The following is a 17,419-nucleotide window of genomic DNA, read 5'->3' on the forward strand; positions in this document are numbered from 1 at the left end:
TTCCTCTGGGCAAACCAGCCCTGTACATGGGGAAAACTTCACAACTGAGAGGGCCGCCTTCCCATCATATACATAGATTAAAGAAGTGGCAGTCCCCCCACCCCACAAACACATAACGGAAGTAAGAAGTGAAGCAAGAAGACCTGTCCACTTTCACTTTGTGTGCACAGAACTATCCCTTCCATGGATGAGATGGAGGGAGGCTCTATGACGTTCCTCTGAACCTCTGGGCCCATAAAGGCCCACTGGACTCGGATGGCAGGACTGAAACTCTTGGAACTGTGGGTGGGCAACAGTCCGTACAGTATTCATTTGGAGGTTGCATGGAGGAGCATGTCCTCTTTTGGGGAGGGCTCCTATTTAAATAGAGCTCAGGGAGAAGCTGGAGGGGCAGCAGTGGGGCTGGTGCCCCCCAACGAAAGCAGGAAGGGTTTTAAGCCAGAAGGAAGCTCAATTCTGGCAACCAGAACTGTTAGGAAAGGGTCCTTAGTGAGCTTCAGCGGGGTGCTGGGGTCAGGCCATCAGCAGCCCCTCAACCTTGCCCAAAGATGCTCAGCTCCGGATTTTGCAAGGCTTGTCAGGGCAATGCCAGCTCCAGGGGGGTGGGCAAAAATGAGCTCTTAATGCATTTTCCATAGCTCACTGCTAGATAAGCTTTTCTGGATTATTTTGCTTTCAGGAGTGCTGTGCAAATTTGGCGTTTTAAAAATATCCTCTTTGTTTGTTTACCTTAATACCCAGGGACTGGGGAGTGCAAAGGTGGGGAAGATCCCCAGCCAGGGCAGCGCTGACTCCCGAAAGGACATCAGCATAAGGAAGGGTGGTTTTGTCAGCAGGTGGTATCCGGCTAGCTCTTGATCCGGGGCCACCTGACTTTAACAATGGTGGCTGCTGTGGCTACTCCACACAGCGGCCACTCCTGGGCTGTGGGTTGCCAACCTGCAACCACAATTCCTGTGGCTGGTCTACTGAACTAGTGGCACTGCTTTCCTTCCTTAATGACCATTTATAGTGGGACCATTTGTTTTTTTTGGAGGGGGGAAGGATACAGCACAGTAGGGTCTCTGGCACAGAAAGTCAAGCATCCTAAGGTCTACAGATGTGAACAAAACATTTAAAAAGGTGTCAAAAATGCTACAGCGGAAAGACATCTTTTCTTCTGCTGATTATTCCTAACAGTGTTTTATGGGTGACCTCACAGCAGGCCTTGTGAAATGTCTGTCTACTCCCCCCGCCCTTCTTACTGGTTCAAGACAGGAGTGTAGGCCATCTTGTCTTCATCAATGATGGTAACCATGAGGGTAATGAGCTGCGTCCAAAAATCCAGATTCTTAGTAGTTGGACCCTGTTCCTCCCGAGGAATATCTTGCTTTTTACCCTGTTACCGGGAAAAGGAAAAGAGAAAGAGTCCATTCTATTTTTCTATTAACACTGTACCCCCCCCCCCTTTCACTAAAAGCAGGATGCAGAAAAAGCCCTGCAAAACAGGCTTTCCCAGGATTGCTGGAAGTGCCTGCCTCTTTGCATCTGCTGATTGCTGAAGTCAACAAAGGCCTCCTCTGGGAAGGCAAGAGAGCCCAGGCTGAGCACTGCACTGCCCTCCTTGGCCACACGCACACCCACCCTGACCGCCTGAGGTGCCAATGGTTGTTGGTCTGAGCAGTGCCTCTCCCAATTATCCTCTGCAGAGCAACTCCTCAGACATCCCTCTCTCTAGGCACAGCTCTCCCTTAGAAGACGCAAGTGCAAGCCAAGCAGCTGGTTGGAAGTCAAAGCTGATTCCAGTGATGGCTGCAGCTCTGCTGGAGGTGCAAGGAGCTGTTCGGCAACGGCTGAGGCCAGGAGCTTATGGCACAGCTGGGCCACTGCTGCCTCCTCCAGGCAGTGACGGTGGATTTTAGTTACTGGTTTCCCCTGGGAACCAGCACTGCCATTAAGGTAAAGGTAAAGGTACCCCTGCCCGTACGGGCCAGTCTTGACAGACTCTAGGGTTGTGCGCCCATCTCACTTAAGAGGCCGGGGGCCAGCGCTGTCCGGAGACACTTCCGGGTCACGTGGCCAGTGTGACATCGCTGCTCTGGCGAGCCAGCGCAGCACATGGAACGCCGTTTACCTTCCCGCTAGTAAGCGGTCCCTATTTATCTACTTGCACCCGGGGGTGCTTTCGAACTGCTAGGTTGGCAGGCGCTGGGACCGAGCAACGGGAGCGCACCCCGCCGCGGGATTCGAACCGCCACCTTTCGATCGGCAAGTCCTAGGCGCTGAGGCTTTAACCCACAGCGCCAAGCACTGCCATTAAGGGGCTATTAATCGCCAAGGCCTCAGCCGCACCGAACAGAAAGCATTAAAATGGACTGAGCCAGGCAAGAAGATGCTTTTGATTAAAAGTGATAGATGCCCTTGAAGGCTGCCTTTGACAGCAGAACAAAAAAGGAAAACACCACAAATCAGATCAAGAAAAGGACAGGAGGACAGCGCAGTAACAACATCCCTGGAAAAAGCCAGTGAGCAAAGGAGGAAATTCCAGAGTCAAGCACCTGTCCTGTGATTTTATCTCTGTGCTGTTGTTTTAAATCGTTTTTACAAAAATTAAATTTTTAAGTAAATTAAAAAATTATAACTATTTTTAAAAGTTGTTATGGAAATGCAATTTACATGCTATTGTTTCATATGTGTAAATCACTTCAGGAGTGCCTCATGAAAAGCGGATGAACTACTGAGAGCGCAATCACATGGGCTGTTATTTCAATACAGTTGCATTGATTGTTTTCCTTTATACTGTGAGCCATTTTGGGTGTTCCCTGGAAAAAGGAAAGCAGGGTGTGCATCTGAAACCCAGTGCTGCTGCTCTCCAGACCTTCTCCAGCTGCTTGGAATCCAGCTTCTTTGTCTGGCAAAGGTTGCAGCTACTCTGCACTTATGGCAAGTAACAAATGTTAAAACCAGCAAAAGAAAACTGAAGGGCAAGTCAGCTGAAAAGAGATGGGGAAGCCCTGGGACCCTGTGGAGTCTCTGGGTACAGACCCTTTCATGCTGCCCTGATTGTTCTCAGAAGGAACGTTCTGCCAGGATTTCTGGTGCTGCTGAAAGACCTCCCAATGTTGTTATTGTTGTTGTTGTTGTTGCTGCTGCTGCTGCTGCCACCGCTGCCACCTTTGCTCTTGGGGAACTTTAGCAGGTCACACACTTCCCTTATTTCACACACATGGGCCTTGTTTGCATCTTACTCATGAGTAATGCTGATTCTAATTGCTCCAGATGTACCCAAAGTTAGACATGAAAAGGACTGCTCAAATCAAGCTACAGTGGTGCCTCCCAAGACGAAAAGAATCCGTTCCGCGATTCTCTTCGTCTAGCGGTTTTTTCGTCTTGCGAAGCAACCCCATTAGCGGCTTAGCGGATTAGCGCTATTAGCGGCTTAGCGGCTTAGTGGCTATTAAAGGCTTAGCGGCTGAGCTGCTAAAAGGCTATTAGCGGCTTAGCGGCTTAGAAAAAGGGGGAAAAGTGGAAAAAAATGGCAAGACTTGCAAGACATTTCCATAGGGAAATTCGTTTTGCAAAGCACCTCCAAAACGGAAAACCCTTTCGTCTAACGGGTTTTCCGTCTTGCGAGGCATTCGTCTTGCGGGGCACCACTGTATTTGTCTGAGGTCTTGGGCGTGCTTTTTTTCATGCCAAACAAGGATCAGCCTCCAAAATATTGCCTTTGTTTTAACATCCACAAAGAGGCACGCAGCCTGAGCTGCTTGGATCCTTGTAAACACGAGTTGATGGCGAAGGTGACTGTGGAATGTGTCCGAATGTCATTCAGAGATTAGCTGGGAGAAAAATGATGGCTATAAAGGCAGGCAGAGGCAACTCATAGGTGATAAGGGCTATCATTGTTTTGCATCAGTGACTGAATTCTTGCTATGCGTCAGAAGCAGCCGGTTGTAATGACAGTTCTGAGCATCAGGCCCCTTCAGGTTCACCCAAGAGGTAACCGAACCACACGCATTGTGTTTGTCAAGAGGTAACTGTTGCCAGGAAGGACGGAAGGAAGGAACAAGCGCTGGCTTCTTTTACTGGTTAAGTGAGAGACAAGCCAATCCCTGGGTGACACCATTAAAAAAAAGATTCCAATTGCAGACCTGAGCCAAACAGCAACCTTCACGATTTCTTCTTCCATAAAGGCAAGGGACACTTTTACTGTTACAATGCTCATTTAATTGATCACATCTTGGTCGTTGACAATTTGGCTGCCTGTCTCTTTATTGCCCTCTATTAGAAGGGTGAGAGGAAGGAATATGGCCAATTTCCACTTTTATTGCAGTGATTTCATTGCAAGCCAGGTTGGGATGAGGCAGACGTAGTCTGCTGAAACCAGCAGTGAGAGTGTGAGAGAGGCAGCTTCATTCAGCCTTGGGGTCCGACTGGAGCAGCGGGAGGGTGGGATGCCCCCACAAACAGGGCATGGAGGTGAGGATCCTCCACTAAAGGACTGGTATTCCTATTGTGCAGTCTATTGTGGTTCATCACGCCCCAAGACCCTTTCATTTCAGAGGCCAACAGCATATGGGAGGGAGAGGATTGTGGTTCAACCCTGCGGCATTCCCAGTTCCATGATCTCAGCAGTAGGTATCAATCTGAAAGGCTGGTGGTCAGCAGCAAATCCCAGCAGCCACCCATACTGGCTCATGGGAAGCCTACTTGGTGCTACTGCCCATCATCTGGGACCCAAGCATCTACAGAACCACCCCTCATTCCTGCTCTGTAGAGAGCGAGTTCCTCCATTAAGCTATGGCATTGAGGAGGCCCATCTCCAGGCATCCCTAGGAACCTTGAGAAATTAGGTGGATAAGGTTCCCTTTCCCCCAGTACATTTCTGAGCACAATTCAAAGTGTTGGTGCTGACCTTTAAAGCCCTAAACTGCCTTGGCCTTGTATACCTGAAGGAGTCTCTCCACCCCTATGGTTCAGCCTGGACCCTGAGGTCCAGCTCCAGCTTCTGGTGGTTCCCTCACTGTGAGGTTACAGGGAATCAGGCAGAGGGCCTTCTCAGCAGTGGTGCCCTTCCTGTGGAATGCCCTCCCATCAGGTGTCAAGGAGATTGAGAACTGCATAACTTTTAGAAGACATATGAAGATAGCCCTGTATTGGGAAGCTTTTAACGTTTGATGTTTTACTATGTTTTTATATGTGCTGTAAGCTGCCCAGAGTGGCTGGGGAAACCCAGTCAGAAGGGCAAGGTATAAAACAATAAAATTATTATTATTATTAATGCCATTGGCCAGGCCTGGTTTTATCAGTTTTCATCCCCCACCCCACCCCCTCTCTTTCTCTCCCTCTCCCCTTTTCTTTCTTTCTTTCTTTCTTTCTTTCTTTCTTTCTTTCTTTCTTTCTTTCTTTCTTTCTTTCTTTCTTTCTCTTTCTTTCTTTCTCTCTCGTCTCTTGCAGTGGTTTGTGCTCAGGGCTTGCAGGTCAAGGATAAAATTGGCTCCAGCAATCTGTACATCACGGTGCAAGTGGGCAAGACCAAACCCAGCCAGATTATTGGCGGGGTGTAAATAATTTGTGGTGCAGCTCGAAGGATGAACTCCCTCCTTAGACATGCCCGCTTGGGGCCACTTTTGTTATATTTTAGGAGCCCAGTGACTGCTTGCGTGGCCATAGGCCCAGTGCTGGACTTGGGACCCTGGCTAATGCCCTCGCTTGCCACCCTCTGGAAAGGGCCTTCAAAGCAGGGCTGGGCAGCAGTGAGAGGAGAGCTCTGCTAACAGGGCTTTCCAGCAATGCCAGATGATTGCAGGGGCTGCAAAGGGATCCAAAGCTTACCTGGTCCATTAGCTGAGAGTAAAGCTCATAGCAGTTGTCAAAAATGTATTTGTACGTGGAATCCAAGCAGGCTCGGACGCAGTCCTTCACAACCGCACTGGCTCGGGGCGGACTCTGCAGTTCCAGGACCTGAGGAGCATCACACAGAATCCATGGGCCAGAGTACAAGCAGCAGCTGACTTCAAAGTCTGCAGAGTTGTCTCTTGCCAAATTACTGGGCCAACTCTTACCAGGTGTGCAGGCAGTATTTTGAGCCTCAACACCCCAGAATCTCTCAGCGATGATAACTTAAGGATGCTATTTGTCAATTTCCAAGGTGATGGGGGGACACACACCAGGGAAATTTGTTTTCATTAGAAGAGAGGGGGTTTAGAAGCAGCCCCCTCCCTGCACAAGGCCCAGAGTGGTTTTGGGGGGCAAGACGGTGGACTCAGAGGAACCTTAGGGAGCGAGAACATTCTAAATAACAATGTCCCCCTGTTTTACAGTTTATGATTTCTGGTCAAACGAGAAAACAGCATCTTACTCATACTAAATTTCGTCATTTTACTATATGTGGGAAACATTCAAACCAGCTCTTTTAAGTCACTCCCTCCCCCTCCCCTGCCTGATTCACAGTTGGGAGATTCTGTGGAGGATTTTGAAGTCATCAAGCAACCCCCCCTTCCCCGAGGGACCCCCCCCCCCCAGCTGCCACCGCAAAGCACTGAGAGATTGATCCTGGTGGTCTCGAGGAGCACATTATGGTAAATAAATGTCTAGAACAAGAGCTGGAATTACCTTCATGCGGAAAAATGTAATGCTTGTTAGCAGATCCACGGTTGATTTCAGGTCTTGAAGCCTCTCAGGGCTGGTGGCAGGGAAATTATCCTGGCACGCGAACAGAACAGAAAATGTAGAGAACAAAACCGCCGGGGTTTTGACAGCCAGCAAGTCAACAGAGCCAGGCTCCGGGTGTCCCTGGAGTCTACACCCCGCTCTGGCAGAAAGCAGGCATGGAGCCAGCAGGGTGAGAAATGGTGGAAAGCATCGCTCTTGCAATGGCTTCGCTGGGAGAAGAAGCGGGATTTGTGCTTCAGGGCACATCAGAGATGGCCAAGGGAGGGCTTGCTCTCAGCTCCCTGTTGGGGTTTGGCAGAGAAATAGCACCCAAGCCGGCAAGTGGGGAGAACCTTTCTCCTCCTCTGGGAAGTGTGGGAAAATGCCTTTGCGCCACCAGCTCTTTCCTGCTGGGATGAGCAGCAGCTGGTGAAACAGGGAAGGGCACTTTGCCTCAAGCACCACATGCAAGATGCACAGTCTCCCTCTCAGGCCTTGAAAAGTTACCACCCTCTTGCAAATGCATACAAGATGTGCCATTTAAACCTTCCCTATTATTCTTAAGCTTTGCCAGCAGGGCTTGGATGCGCCTTGGGAGTTCCTTGCTCCAATGCACATTTTGCCACCTCCGTGCTGTGACTTTTCTGCGAGAACCATTGCAAGGGAGGAGGCAAAATCTTCCCACTCTCTCCCCTCCACAAAGCTCATCTTGCTTTTTGTGCCAAAGAAAACCACACCACAATTTTGGAAGGGAAGCCGAGAGACATTTGTCTTGTCCCTGTCAGTGCTCAGGTGCCCAAAACAGTGCTCAGGTGCCCAAAATCACTAAACAGCAGATAGGAACACCCCACCTATGCCCATCCAGGAGAGATTTGGTCAGTCTGCGGCCCCCCCATTCAGCCCATCTCTCCAGCACAGACTGAATTAAACTCAAGGTCTTCTCCAGATTATCAGTATGGCATGGTTGCATCTCACACATTTAACTTGAGTGATTTCAAATATATATGGTTGAAGGAAGGCTGGTTGAAATTCCATAAGTTACATGGATGCAAGGCAGATAACTTAAAAGCTCTTTTTGCTCTGGGTTTTCCCAGCACAAAAAGAGTTGTGAAGCTCTCTGCCTTTCTTTTCAGGTTTTGGGATGCTCTCATGAGCAGTGCTTTTTTCCTGGGGGGGGGGTATGCATACCGCTAAACATTTTGTGAATCTTTGTACTTTTGTCCATTTACTGTCTTTATTTCCCCCAATTTGAACTATAAAATGGTGATTTTTCTTGAGTCAAAATGAGAGTACCCCTAAACATTTTTTTTTAAAGAAAAACAACACACTGCTCACAAGATTTTGCAAGGCTTCTCTGAATTCCCACGAGATCTCATGCAAGCATCCCTAGCCTTCCGGAGACAGCACACTGAGCAGGTTTTGCCCTGCAAGCAAGGCAGAAAGCTTAAAAGCTCTTTTAGTGCCGGGAACACTGAGTGCAAAAAGAGCTTTTAGGCTAGGGATGCCTGGGCGCGGCAGTTTGAGTATATGCCTTTTGCCATATATGCAGAACCCTTGGAGCTGAACCTCCATATAAGATACTGTACTTTGTGGGATTCACCTTTCCTCCACATGACCTGCCTCCTGACCATTCATCCTAATTTGCCAGGCACAAAGCTTACCTGGGGGTTAGGCGAAGCCTAGTCTTTGCTGAGCTTTCTTCTGATTTGCTTGTGAGGAAGCTTATGCCTCTGCTCCCTCATCTTTTGTTCATCCCAGGCTTTTCAGTGATTTCCCTCTCCTAACCACAAAAGTCTACTTACTTATTTTTTAATGGATAAGTTACATGAAGGTGACAGAGTGCTCTAATGGCACAGGCCTACATTTCCTTTCCTGTGCCTAAAGCTGTCCCACAAAGCAGTGACATGGCCTGGAGCAGCGTTCGAAATTTGCCAGTCATCAGGAACATTTCGCACCTGGCTAATTGGCCACTGGCCACCAAGTCAAGATGCCCGGGTGCCAGGATGGTGCCTGACGTCTCCACCGTCTGGAGGTGCATGCCTGGGGATTCTTGGATCTGGACTGTTTTCACACATTAGCAACACATCCTGTAGAATTCCACCCATTATATTTTATCGGCACAACCAAAATGAATTTCAGAAACCAAAAAGTCGTACTGAAAAATACGACTTTTGAGCCGTCTGCCCCCAAAAGGCAACTAGGCATTCCGTTTTGGTGCCTGTAACCCTGGTTTAAGGAGCCATTTGAGAAACTATCTGAATTTCTAATACTGGGCCCTGGAGGCACCATCCATCACAGGCTGGGAATTTAGTTGTACACAATTGGTTGAATCCCTGGTGCGACAAATCTTTTTAAAATCAACAGCATACTTTTTGCAATTTGAAAAATGGTGGAGAAATGCATTAAAAGGTGTGCTGACAGGTCCATGGGAAGGTGCTAGCAAATGAGAACAAATGCTCAGGAAAGGCCACACATCACAGAAATCCTCCGAAGCTTTGTGCAAGCGGATCAGGACGAATGTGCTCTAAACAGGTTATCAGGAGAAGCCCCACGTCAGGCGAAAGCAGCGGGCGAAAGGGGGTTTCTGTACCTACCCTATATTTGGAGAGGTCAATCCTCAATGAATTGTGCAGCTGATCCAGCAGTTTAATGAACTTTTCTCTCTGCGTGGGAAAACAACAGCACAGAGAGTTGCAGGTAAGAGAGTGACTTGGTCACAACTACAGCAAATAGATGGCTGCCTCTAGAAGCAGCAAGGAGGTTCTTCAGGCATGGAAATTAACGGAGCCGGGGGCTGGAGCACTTGTCAGGGCAGAGCCACCTCTCCACAAAGCAGGGACTCCTGGGACTTTGCTGCGGCTGCTGCATAGAATTGTAGAGTTGCAGAGGTGGAAGGGTTCCCAAGGATCCTCTAGTCCACCCCTGAAACCCAGAAGTCACAACTGCTCCCTTCAGAAGAATTTTAATTTGCAGGGGGCATAGCCCAGTGATTAAGCATCTGCTTTGCATAAAAAGGTCTTGGGTTTGATCCCTGGCAGCATTTTTCAGCTCAACTGACCACACAGATTGTCATGAGGATAAAATCAGAAAGAACCAGGAGTGCTGCCTAGAGCTCATTGCAATAAAGATTGGTTACAAATGTAATGATAGTAATAATAATATTAATGTTGATGGCACCAATAATTTTTTTTGAGGAGTACCAGAATTGATGTGTGAACATTGATTGTATAACTAAATAAAAGCCAATGCAATATTTTCCCCCCTCCCCAGCTATCTTTAGGTTTTCCTGATCCACAGGATATTTGGAAGAGTTTGCTTTTAGGAAAAGAAGACGAGCCAAGCGCTGTCCCTGAACTCAGGGCTCCATTCCCTGCTGATGGCCAGGCTTGATATCCATCTGTTGAACGCCAAATTGGATTGGCATTTGCGTCAACGGCAAATTAGCATTAACTTCGGAGAGAGGACTTTAGCTTGCGGAGATTAAGATAAACATGTTCCGAACAAGAGGGAACAGGAGTTAGGAACAGGGGACTGGGCCACTGGGGTGGCGGGTGAGACTTTTGTTTCCCAAAGCTACAATGAACCTCCCAGGCGGCCATGAAATCACACGAAATCAAAGGTGGGAGAAAGGCTCTCTACAGGCTCCCAATCAGTTTGCGATAAGCCTGCTAACCCTGCTGAACTGAGTTATGACAGAGAATTTGTCTGGGGGTGCTGGGGGTGAGAGAGAGTCACTCTACTTTCTGGCTTTTGTGTGTGTGGGGGGGATGTCCTTTCCTTAGCCTTGTCACTCTTTGTTCCTGGCAGCTGAGCACTGAAGTCTCTTCTCTTGTTATGGAAAGTAATGCTTTATTCACATCGAGATCATTGGGGGTGAAACATAAAGAAGACTGTGGAGGTTTTATTCTGGATTGAGGTCACACCCCTCATTCATTCCCCCCTCCCCAGAAGCCAACAGGAGTGCTGGGAGGGGCTCAGACCCTTTGCAGTCTTTTAAAAACACATCTCTTGTTTTCTACAGCCGGTTTCTTAGCCAGAGAGGTTCCGGGTGGCCATCCCCAAAGGCTCCAGAAATTGACACCTCAGAGCTCTGATCTAAAGTAGTCTCGCCCTGGGCAACCAGGAATTCCAGCCAGGCAAGCAGCATGTGGGGAACAGAGAGCAGCTCCTCCTTTCCTGGGGCACTCTGCTTCCATCCCGGAGGTGGAGGAAGGGCTTCTTTCCTTTTCCTTTGTGGATGGAAACACCCTGGTCTTGCCTGGCCATAGCAGCCACCAAGCTGGGCATGCCAGAGAGGAAGCATCCCTCCTTTTGTGTCTCTGGCAAGGAAACCAAGCAGGTGGCTGGGGGCAGCAGGCAGGCCGGCCGGCCGGCTGGCCAGCCTCCCCCCCCCCCCAACATGCTGGGTTCTTGGTCTAGTTTCCACAATTCTTCTTTTTACTAGAAGAAGCAGTGGTTCCACAGTGGTTGGAGTGTTGGCCTGAGACCTTGAGAGTCCGGGGTCTAATCCCCACTCAGCCACAAAGCCCACTGGGTGACCTGGCACTCACCTCAGCCTTGCCTACCTCACAGGGTTGTTGTGAGGATAAAATGGGGAGCCATGAATGCCACCTTGAGCTCCATGGAGGATGATATGAACGTAACAAAATAAATAAATAAAAAATACTACCCTGAGGGCTAGTAACTTGGGGTGTGTGTGTTGAGCAACAAGACTAATTTAAAGCATAACAAAAATCCACATCACAACAAGGCATAATACGCATAAAAGGTGTTCACATAACATCTTCATATTTAGCCCGATCAAATTTCATTGCAGATCCTTGTCTTATTTCTTCTCTTTTAAGCTACCCGTTCATTTATCGTTTTGTTTGTTTTTGGTCTGGTTCCAGCCCCCAGTTGGCTCCTGAAGCAGCAGCCACGGTTTTCAGTTACAAATATTACAAAGAGAAGGGAGTGGGGAGCTCCTGGGCAAAGATGAGAACCACCAGACTTACACTGGGGACTCACAAATCAAACAAGGAAAACAACACAGCTCCACCCTTGGAGATCAAATTGCAAAGATGCACTTCAGTGTGACACAGAAATATAAGCCAGTGTCAAGCCTTGGTGGTCTTGATACCTCAGGGACTGCGGGTGAAGGAGTATTTCCCCCGGGGGAATCTGGACTGAAAACAAACAAGGAGAAGCAGAAGAAAGCAGCACCTACCCCAAAGTTGGTGGCAGCAAATCGGTCCGAGGCAGAGACGTTGGTTGTGGCCGTGGTGTGAGCGTAGAAGGCATTAATGTTGGCCAGCAGAGTGCTCATGACTGCCGGGACACCGGGACACATGTACTTGGAAGACAGGCAGGAGAAATGCCTAGGAGGGAGACCAGATGGGCAGGCTGAAGCTCTGCTAGTGAGATGGGGGTCCCCAGCTGCAGGACAGGGGATCCACCATGCCCAGGACAGTGTGAAATGAAGACAGTCTTTGAAACCACAAAACTGAACTTGGAGAGATTTGGAATGACCCTTCGCAGCTTGCATGTCAAAACCCAACTTCTCCTGAAAGATGCTGGATGGGCAGAGATGGGGCAGTGGCAGAGCCTCCTTCCCCTTTTGATTTTCAGCCATGCCCTCTCCAACTGTTTGTTTTCGTGCCAATAGCAGCTTCGTGCGGGGTGTGTGTGTGTGTGCTTATAGGATTGCCACTTCTGTTCTGGTAAAATACAGGACAGGACAATGGTGGGCAGGGGGGTATTGGGGCGGTTTCCTTTTCTACTTCGTGCTGAAATGACTTCAAAGCAATCCTTTATATTCCATTGCAGTTAAACCAGATAGGCCCTCTGGAATTTACCGTAACTCTCTCGCTCGCTCTCATACACGTACGTGCGCGCGCGCGCGCACACACACACACACACACACACACACACACACACAGGAATTTGTAGATCTGTCTGTGCTTTGCACAGAGTTGAAATACATAACCTTTCACCAGTGGCATACCGTGGGTTGCCAGCTCCTGGGGCAGAGGTGGATGGGTGGGAGGGAAATGGATGCAGTACACATGCACATTCAACTGCCTAATGGCATTTGCGTCACCCAGGAGATAAGAAAAAAAGAGTTGTTCCATTGTCTGGAGAAGTCACTTCCTGGTTTGCATGGAGTAGTCATTCTCAGTGGAGCCCAGCAACAGAAGTGCGCTGCTGTATTGAGTCAGCACCAGGTGTTGAAATTTTACACCTTCTGAGGCGCTACTTTCCACCAACCCTCCTCTCTCAAATACCATGTAGGTAAGTATGTTCAGAACTGGGCCTTCTGGGCTACACTGGCACAATCCACTTGTTTGTAGAGCCCTGGAACCTGTTGCTCTCTGAGGGACGGGGCCTGGCGCTCCCAGGCTGCAGCTCTGTGGATGGCCACCTTAACCCAGCTGAAGCTGCAGGGAACTGGAAGAAACAACATGAGAGCTGTGCCTTGGTTTGCTCCTCCCTGGGGGGGGGGGGTGAGAAAAAAGGAACAGAATGGAACAGGAGGTGGCTTTTTCAGCCAACCCAGCAATGCCTTTCCTATAGGAGCGGAATGGGCATTTGGAGAGGATCCTTAACAAGAGAGAGAGGGGGGGGGGACAGGAGCAGAGTGGAAATAGGGGAAATACAGGGCAAACTGCAACCCTACCCACCCCTGATCCAGGTGCTCATTTGACTATGCGCAACAAACCAAGGTTAAGTGATGAAACTCTGACGGCTAACAATCAGAATTGCAAAGCACAGGGATGGCAGCAGGCAACTTGGAGTAACAGAGCAAGTGTTAGACCCATGAGAGTCAAATTCAAATTGCTGCTTAGCTGTGAAGCTTCAGGCCAGTCACTCTGACACTCAGCCTAGCTGACCTCACAGGGCCGTTGTGAGGATGAAAGGGACAACCACACATGATGCCTTCTGCTTCTTGGGGCAGGGGGCGGGGAAGGTGAAATAAATCAGCCAATGAGCAAACTGGTGGAGGGAGGCAAAGGATTCATGAGTTGGTTTCTTAAAAGCATTTGGGACACAGCAATGCCCCATACACAGTGCATTTGACAGAAGAAAAAGCCTCAGGCCAGCAAGGGGAGGAAGTCATCCATATTCCTCAGGGGAGCTTGTGAGGTACTGTGGTTTTGTCTTCTTTCCTCTGAGTTATAGCTGGAGAAGCTCAAACCAAAGTTTAAGTTTCCTGAGAGCTAGGCAAGGGTGCTGAACCCATGTGTTGCAATAGGGGCAGCAGCAGCAGCCGCTGCCCTTGGAGCACACACAGACAGCTGAAATGGAGGGGGCAGACCTTGTGAATGTGGGTGTGCAATGAGGCATGTGGGGCATCCCTTCACATCTCTGGGTTGAAAGATTTCCTTCTGGGAAATGGAACGGATGTTTTGCTTTTGTGCATTGAAAAAGCCCTCAATTGCCTTGGGTGGATGGCATTAGTTCAGGAGCAGCTCACCTGCACGGCAATTTAGTATGCAAATACCCAGTGGCGTAGCGTGGGTTGTCAGCACCCGGGGCAAGGCAAGTAATTTGCGCCCCCTAACCTGTGGATTTGCGCCCCCTAACCCATGGATTTGCCCTAACCCCAGATGTTGCGCCCGGTGCGGCCGGCCCCCCCTGCACCCCCCAGGCTACGCCACTGCAAATACCACAATGCTTTCAAAGTCTTTACAAAGAGCTTTACACTTTCCCCAGGCATACTTAAAAGGACGGCATTAAGAACTTGCATTTTGATGCTGGAATAAAACCAACTTGGTGTGTCAAAATAATTTTTTGAAAATGGATCTGCAGCTCCTACTCTTCATGGGAGCTCAGCAACTCATTTGCAGCAGCAGTCGCTGCCGCCGCCCTCCCAATCTGCCCCGGCTGCCAGCAGCTCTGCTCCCAGTTCAAGATGCTGTGCTACTTACGTCATCGCTTGGTAGATGTATTCGATGCCATAGCGCATTGCAAACTCGTCAACGATCTCTTGGGCGGCTTCATCAAAGTAGACCTTCCAGGCCTCGTCTCCTTTGACTGCAGGGATCTGCACAGCCCCGCTTGACTTCACCTCAGTCAAGTAATGGAAGAGGTTCTGAAGGGAACACATTTTTCACCTTAATTGGGAATTTCAACCTCCAGGTGCCACTGGAGAAGACAGGGCTGTATTATGCTCACATTTCCTCCAAACTTTCATTAATTTCACATCCTATTTGCTTGTTACAGCAATCTTTGGACAAATGAGGTCTGAGAAAAGCTTAGAGCCCAAAAACATCCTCCTGGAATGCCAGGAGCAATTTGGCCCCCCCATTTCCTGGCCTTGGCACAACCCCCCTCCTTAGCTTCTTACCCCGTACCAGTCCTGATCAGTTTGCCATCTTGTAGACTCTGCACCCAGCCACCCAGCCACCCACCTATGGCCCCTGCTTGGCCTTCCTTTCTCAGCCACAGAGTCTTGTCCCCCTGAGAGTCACCGCCAGGCTCCTTGCGAGCTACCACTGGGCCATGCGCATGAAGGAAAAGTCCCATTCCACCACATACCTCATGTAAGCAGGTGTATTGCACATGATAAGGGGCTACCTTCTCCTCTCCTTTTATCTCAACGTTGAGCTTCAACCGAATGGCTCCGGAGACAGCAGATTTATCGGTTCGTTTGTCTAGTAAAAGCAGGCGGGGGAGGAGAGGAGGAAAGAAAGACGTTGGCTGTGGCCAAAGAAGCAATTGTTGGCAGCCGAGAGGGCCAAATGCTGCCACAAGCAGATGTCACTGCTTTTGTGCAAGTAATTTTGGCCATGGGTAAAGCATTCCTGCAAGAGGAGCAACAGTTCTGCCCTCCTACTGATCCAAAGCTGTGTGTGCATGGTGGGTGGTGGAGAAGCTCAAAGGCCTGGGAACATTTTCTGTGAACGCCCCCTTGAAACCAATGAGACAAAGCAAGAGGTCTGACACACCCAGGAATGATCTGTGTGAAACAGAAGAGGTGTGTGTGTGTCTGTGTCGCTCCATACAATGCTTTAAAATCACTTTAAAATCACCTTGTCTGAACAAGGAGGTGAAAGAAGGGAAAGCAAAAAAAGGTTGTGTGTCTCTGCCTTGGCCAGGATCTTCAAGACCACCAAAGATGGAGGTGATGGACTTGGGTTAGGGGTAAACAAGGCTAGGAAAGAAACGCCTGCTTTGTGGTCCACGGGTAGCGGTCAAGTACAACATTCCTTGTAATGCTAGAGTGGACATGCAAGGGAATGTTTGGTCCAGCCAGTCGAGACTTCCTGTTCCTCCTGGTCTGGATCATCCTTCCTCTTGCATGTGACCAGAGGTGGGTGTGACCTTACCTGTCCAGGTAACAAAAGGACGAGTCATGCAGCACCCCTCCCTTCTTTTTTCTCTTTCTCCTGTCTGCTTTCAGCTAGGACTGCTCTGTTGGCTTGCAGCCAGCAGCAGCACCGGGACTGTCCCCCATATGGGGTAAATCCACATGTTGCTATTTGTAACTTTAAGTTTTTAAGCCTGCCTTCGGGACTGATACTGTGTACTGCCTGAACGTGAGTAAACTTACTTTTTGTTGACTATGAATTTTTGTTGACTAGGATTGCGGTGTCTTTATTCTTTTAAGAGGGATTCAAGGGAATTTACCAGGAACGTACAATTCAATGTGAGGCAGAGGTTCTAACGAGCCTGCAACCAGCTATCTGCTGTGAGTGTAAGAAAGGGGAATGTAACTCTGCTACATAGGGAACTTGCTAGTGCAAGTTAGGAAGGATATTAATAAACAATATATCCTCTCCTGCCACCCTGAACATTCCCACATGCTTCGACATTTTGTGCCTGACTCTGGCCACTGGCAAAGGAAGCCCCTTTCCCCTGGGGAGATTTTGCTTGTAACAAGAGTATTGCCTACCAAGGTTGTACCAAACATCCATTTCTCCGCTGAGGGTTCTCACTTCAATAATGGTTTGCCCCAAGAAGTCATCTGATTCTTTTTTGAAGTGCTGCTTCACCCGAGATTTGATGTCGTCATCCTCATCCCAGACCCTGACTTTTATTCTGTCTGTCGAGTTGTGGCATTCGCTGAAAAGGAAAAGTCATAGAACAGGTGGTGGCTCTAGAACGGGGCATGTCAGGCCACAGGGCAGCGTCCCACTGAGCCCAGGGAGCTTCTGGAGGCCTTTGCTTTTTGGGTCTGGCTATGGTTTGAGGTCACACCTGGGCTGCATTTGATAAGCAGCTGTCACTCTACAAGTACATGTGAAAAGGATCTAGGAGTCTTGGTTGACCACAAACTTGACATGAGCCAACAGTGTGACACGGCAGCTAAAAAAGCCAATGCAATTCTGGGCTGCATCAATAGGAGTATAGCATCTAGATCAAGGGAAGTAATAGTGTCACTGTATTCTGCTCTGGTCAGACCTCACCTGGAGTACTGTGTCCAGTTCTGGGCACCACACTTCAAGAAGGACACTGACAAACTGGAACGTGTCCAGAGGAGGGCAACCAAAATGGTCAAAGGTCTGGAAACGATGCCTTATGAGGAACGGCTAAGGGAGCTGGGCATGTTTAGCCTGGAGAAGAGGAGGTTAAGGGGTGATATGATAGCCATGTTCAAATATATAAAAGGATGTCATATAGAGGAGGGAGAAAGGTTGTTTTCTGCTGCTCCAGAGAAGCAGACACGGAGCAATGGATCCAAACTACAAGAAAGAAGATTCCACCTAAACATTAGGAAGAACTTCCTGACAGTAAGAGCTGTTCGACAGTGGAATTTGCTGCCAAGGAGTGTGGTGGAGTCTCCTTCTTTGGAGGTCTTTAAGCA

The 17,419-nt window shown here is 49.0% G+C and overlaps 1 protein-coding gene across 2 annotated transcripts in view; it reads right to left on the reverse strand.

Moving 5' to 3' along the window:
- UNC13C (unc-13 homolog C) overlaps positions 1-17,419 on the reverse strand; it is a 133,516-nt gene that overhangs the window by 41,386 nt on the left and 74,711 nt on the right. For both annotated transcript variants that reach the window (XM_028705840.2, XM_028705838.2), the window contains exons 10-17: positions 16,508-16,677; positions 15,151-15,266; positions 14,541-14,704; positions 11,840-11,990; positions 9,228-9,296; positions 6,595-6,684; positions 5,815-5,943; positions 1,245-1,378 (exon numbers count right to left, since the gene is read on the reverse strand). In XM_028705840.2, the coding sequence (XP_028561673.2) occupies positions 1,245-1,378; positions 5,815-5,943; positions 6,595-6,684; positions 9,228-9,296; positions 11,840-11,990; positions 14,541-14,704; positions 15,151-15,266; positions 16,508-16,677 (1,023 nt within the window). The remainder of the gene's footprint in view (positions 1-1,244; positions 1,379-5,814; positions 5,944-6,594; positions 6,685-9,227; positions 9,297-11,839; positions 11,991-14,540; positions 14,705-15,150; positions 15,267-16,507; positions 16,678-17,419) is intronic.

This window comes from Podarcis muralis, chromosome 14, assembly GCF_964188315.1.
Source record: "Podarcis muralis chromosome 14, rPodMur119.hap1.1, whole genome shotgun sequence".
NCBI lineage: Eukaryota > Metazoa > Chordata > Lepidosauria > Squamata > Lacertidae > Podarcis > Podarcis muralis.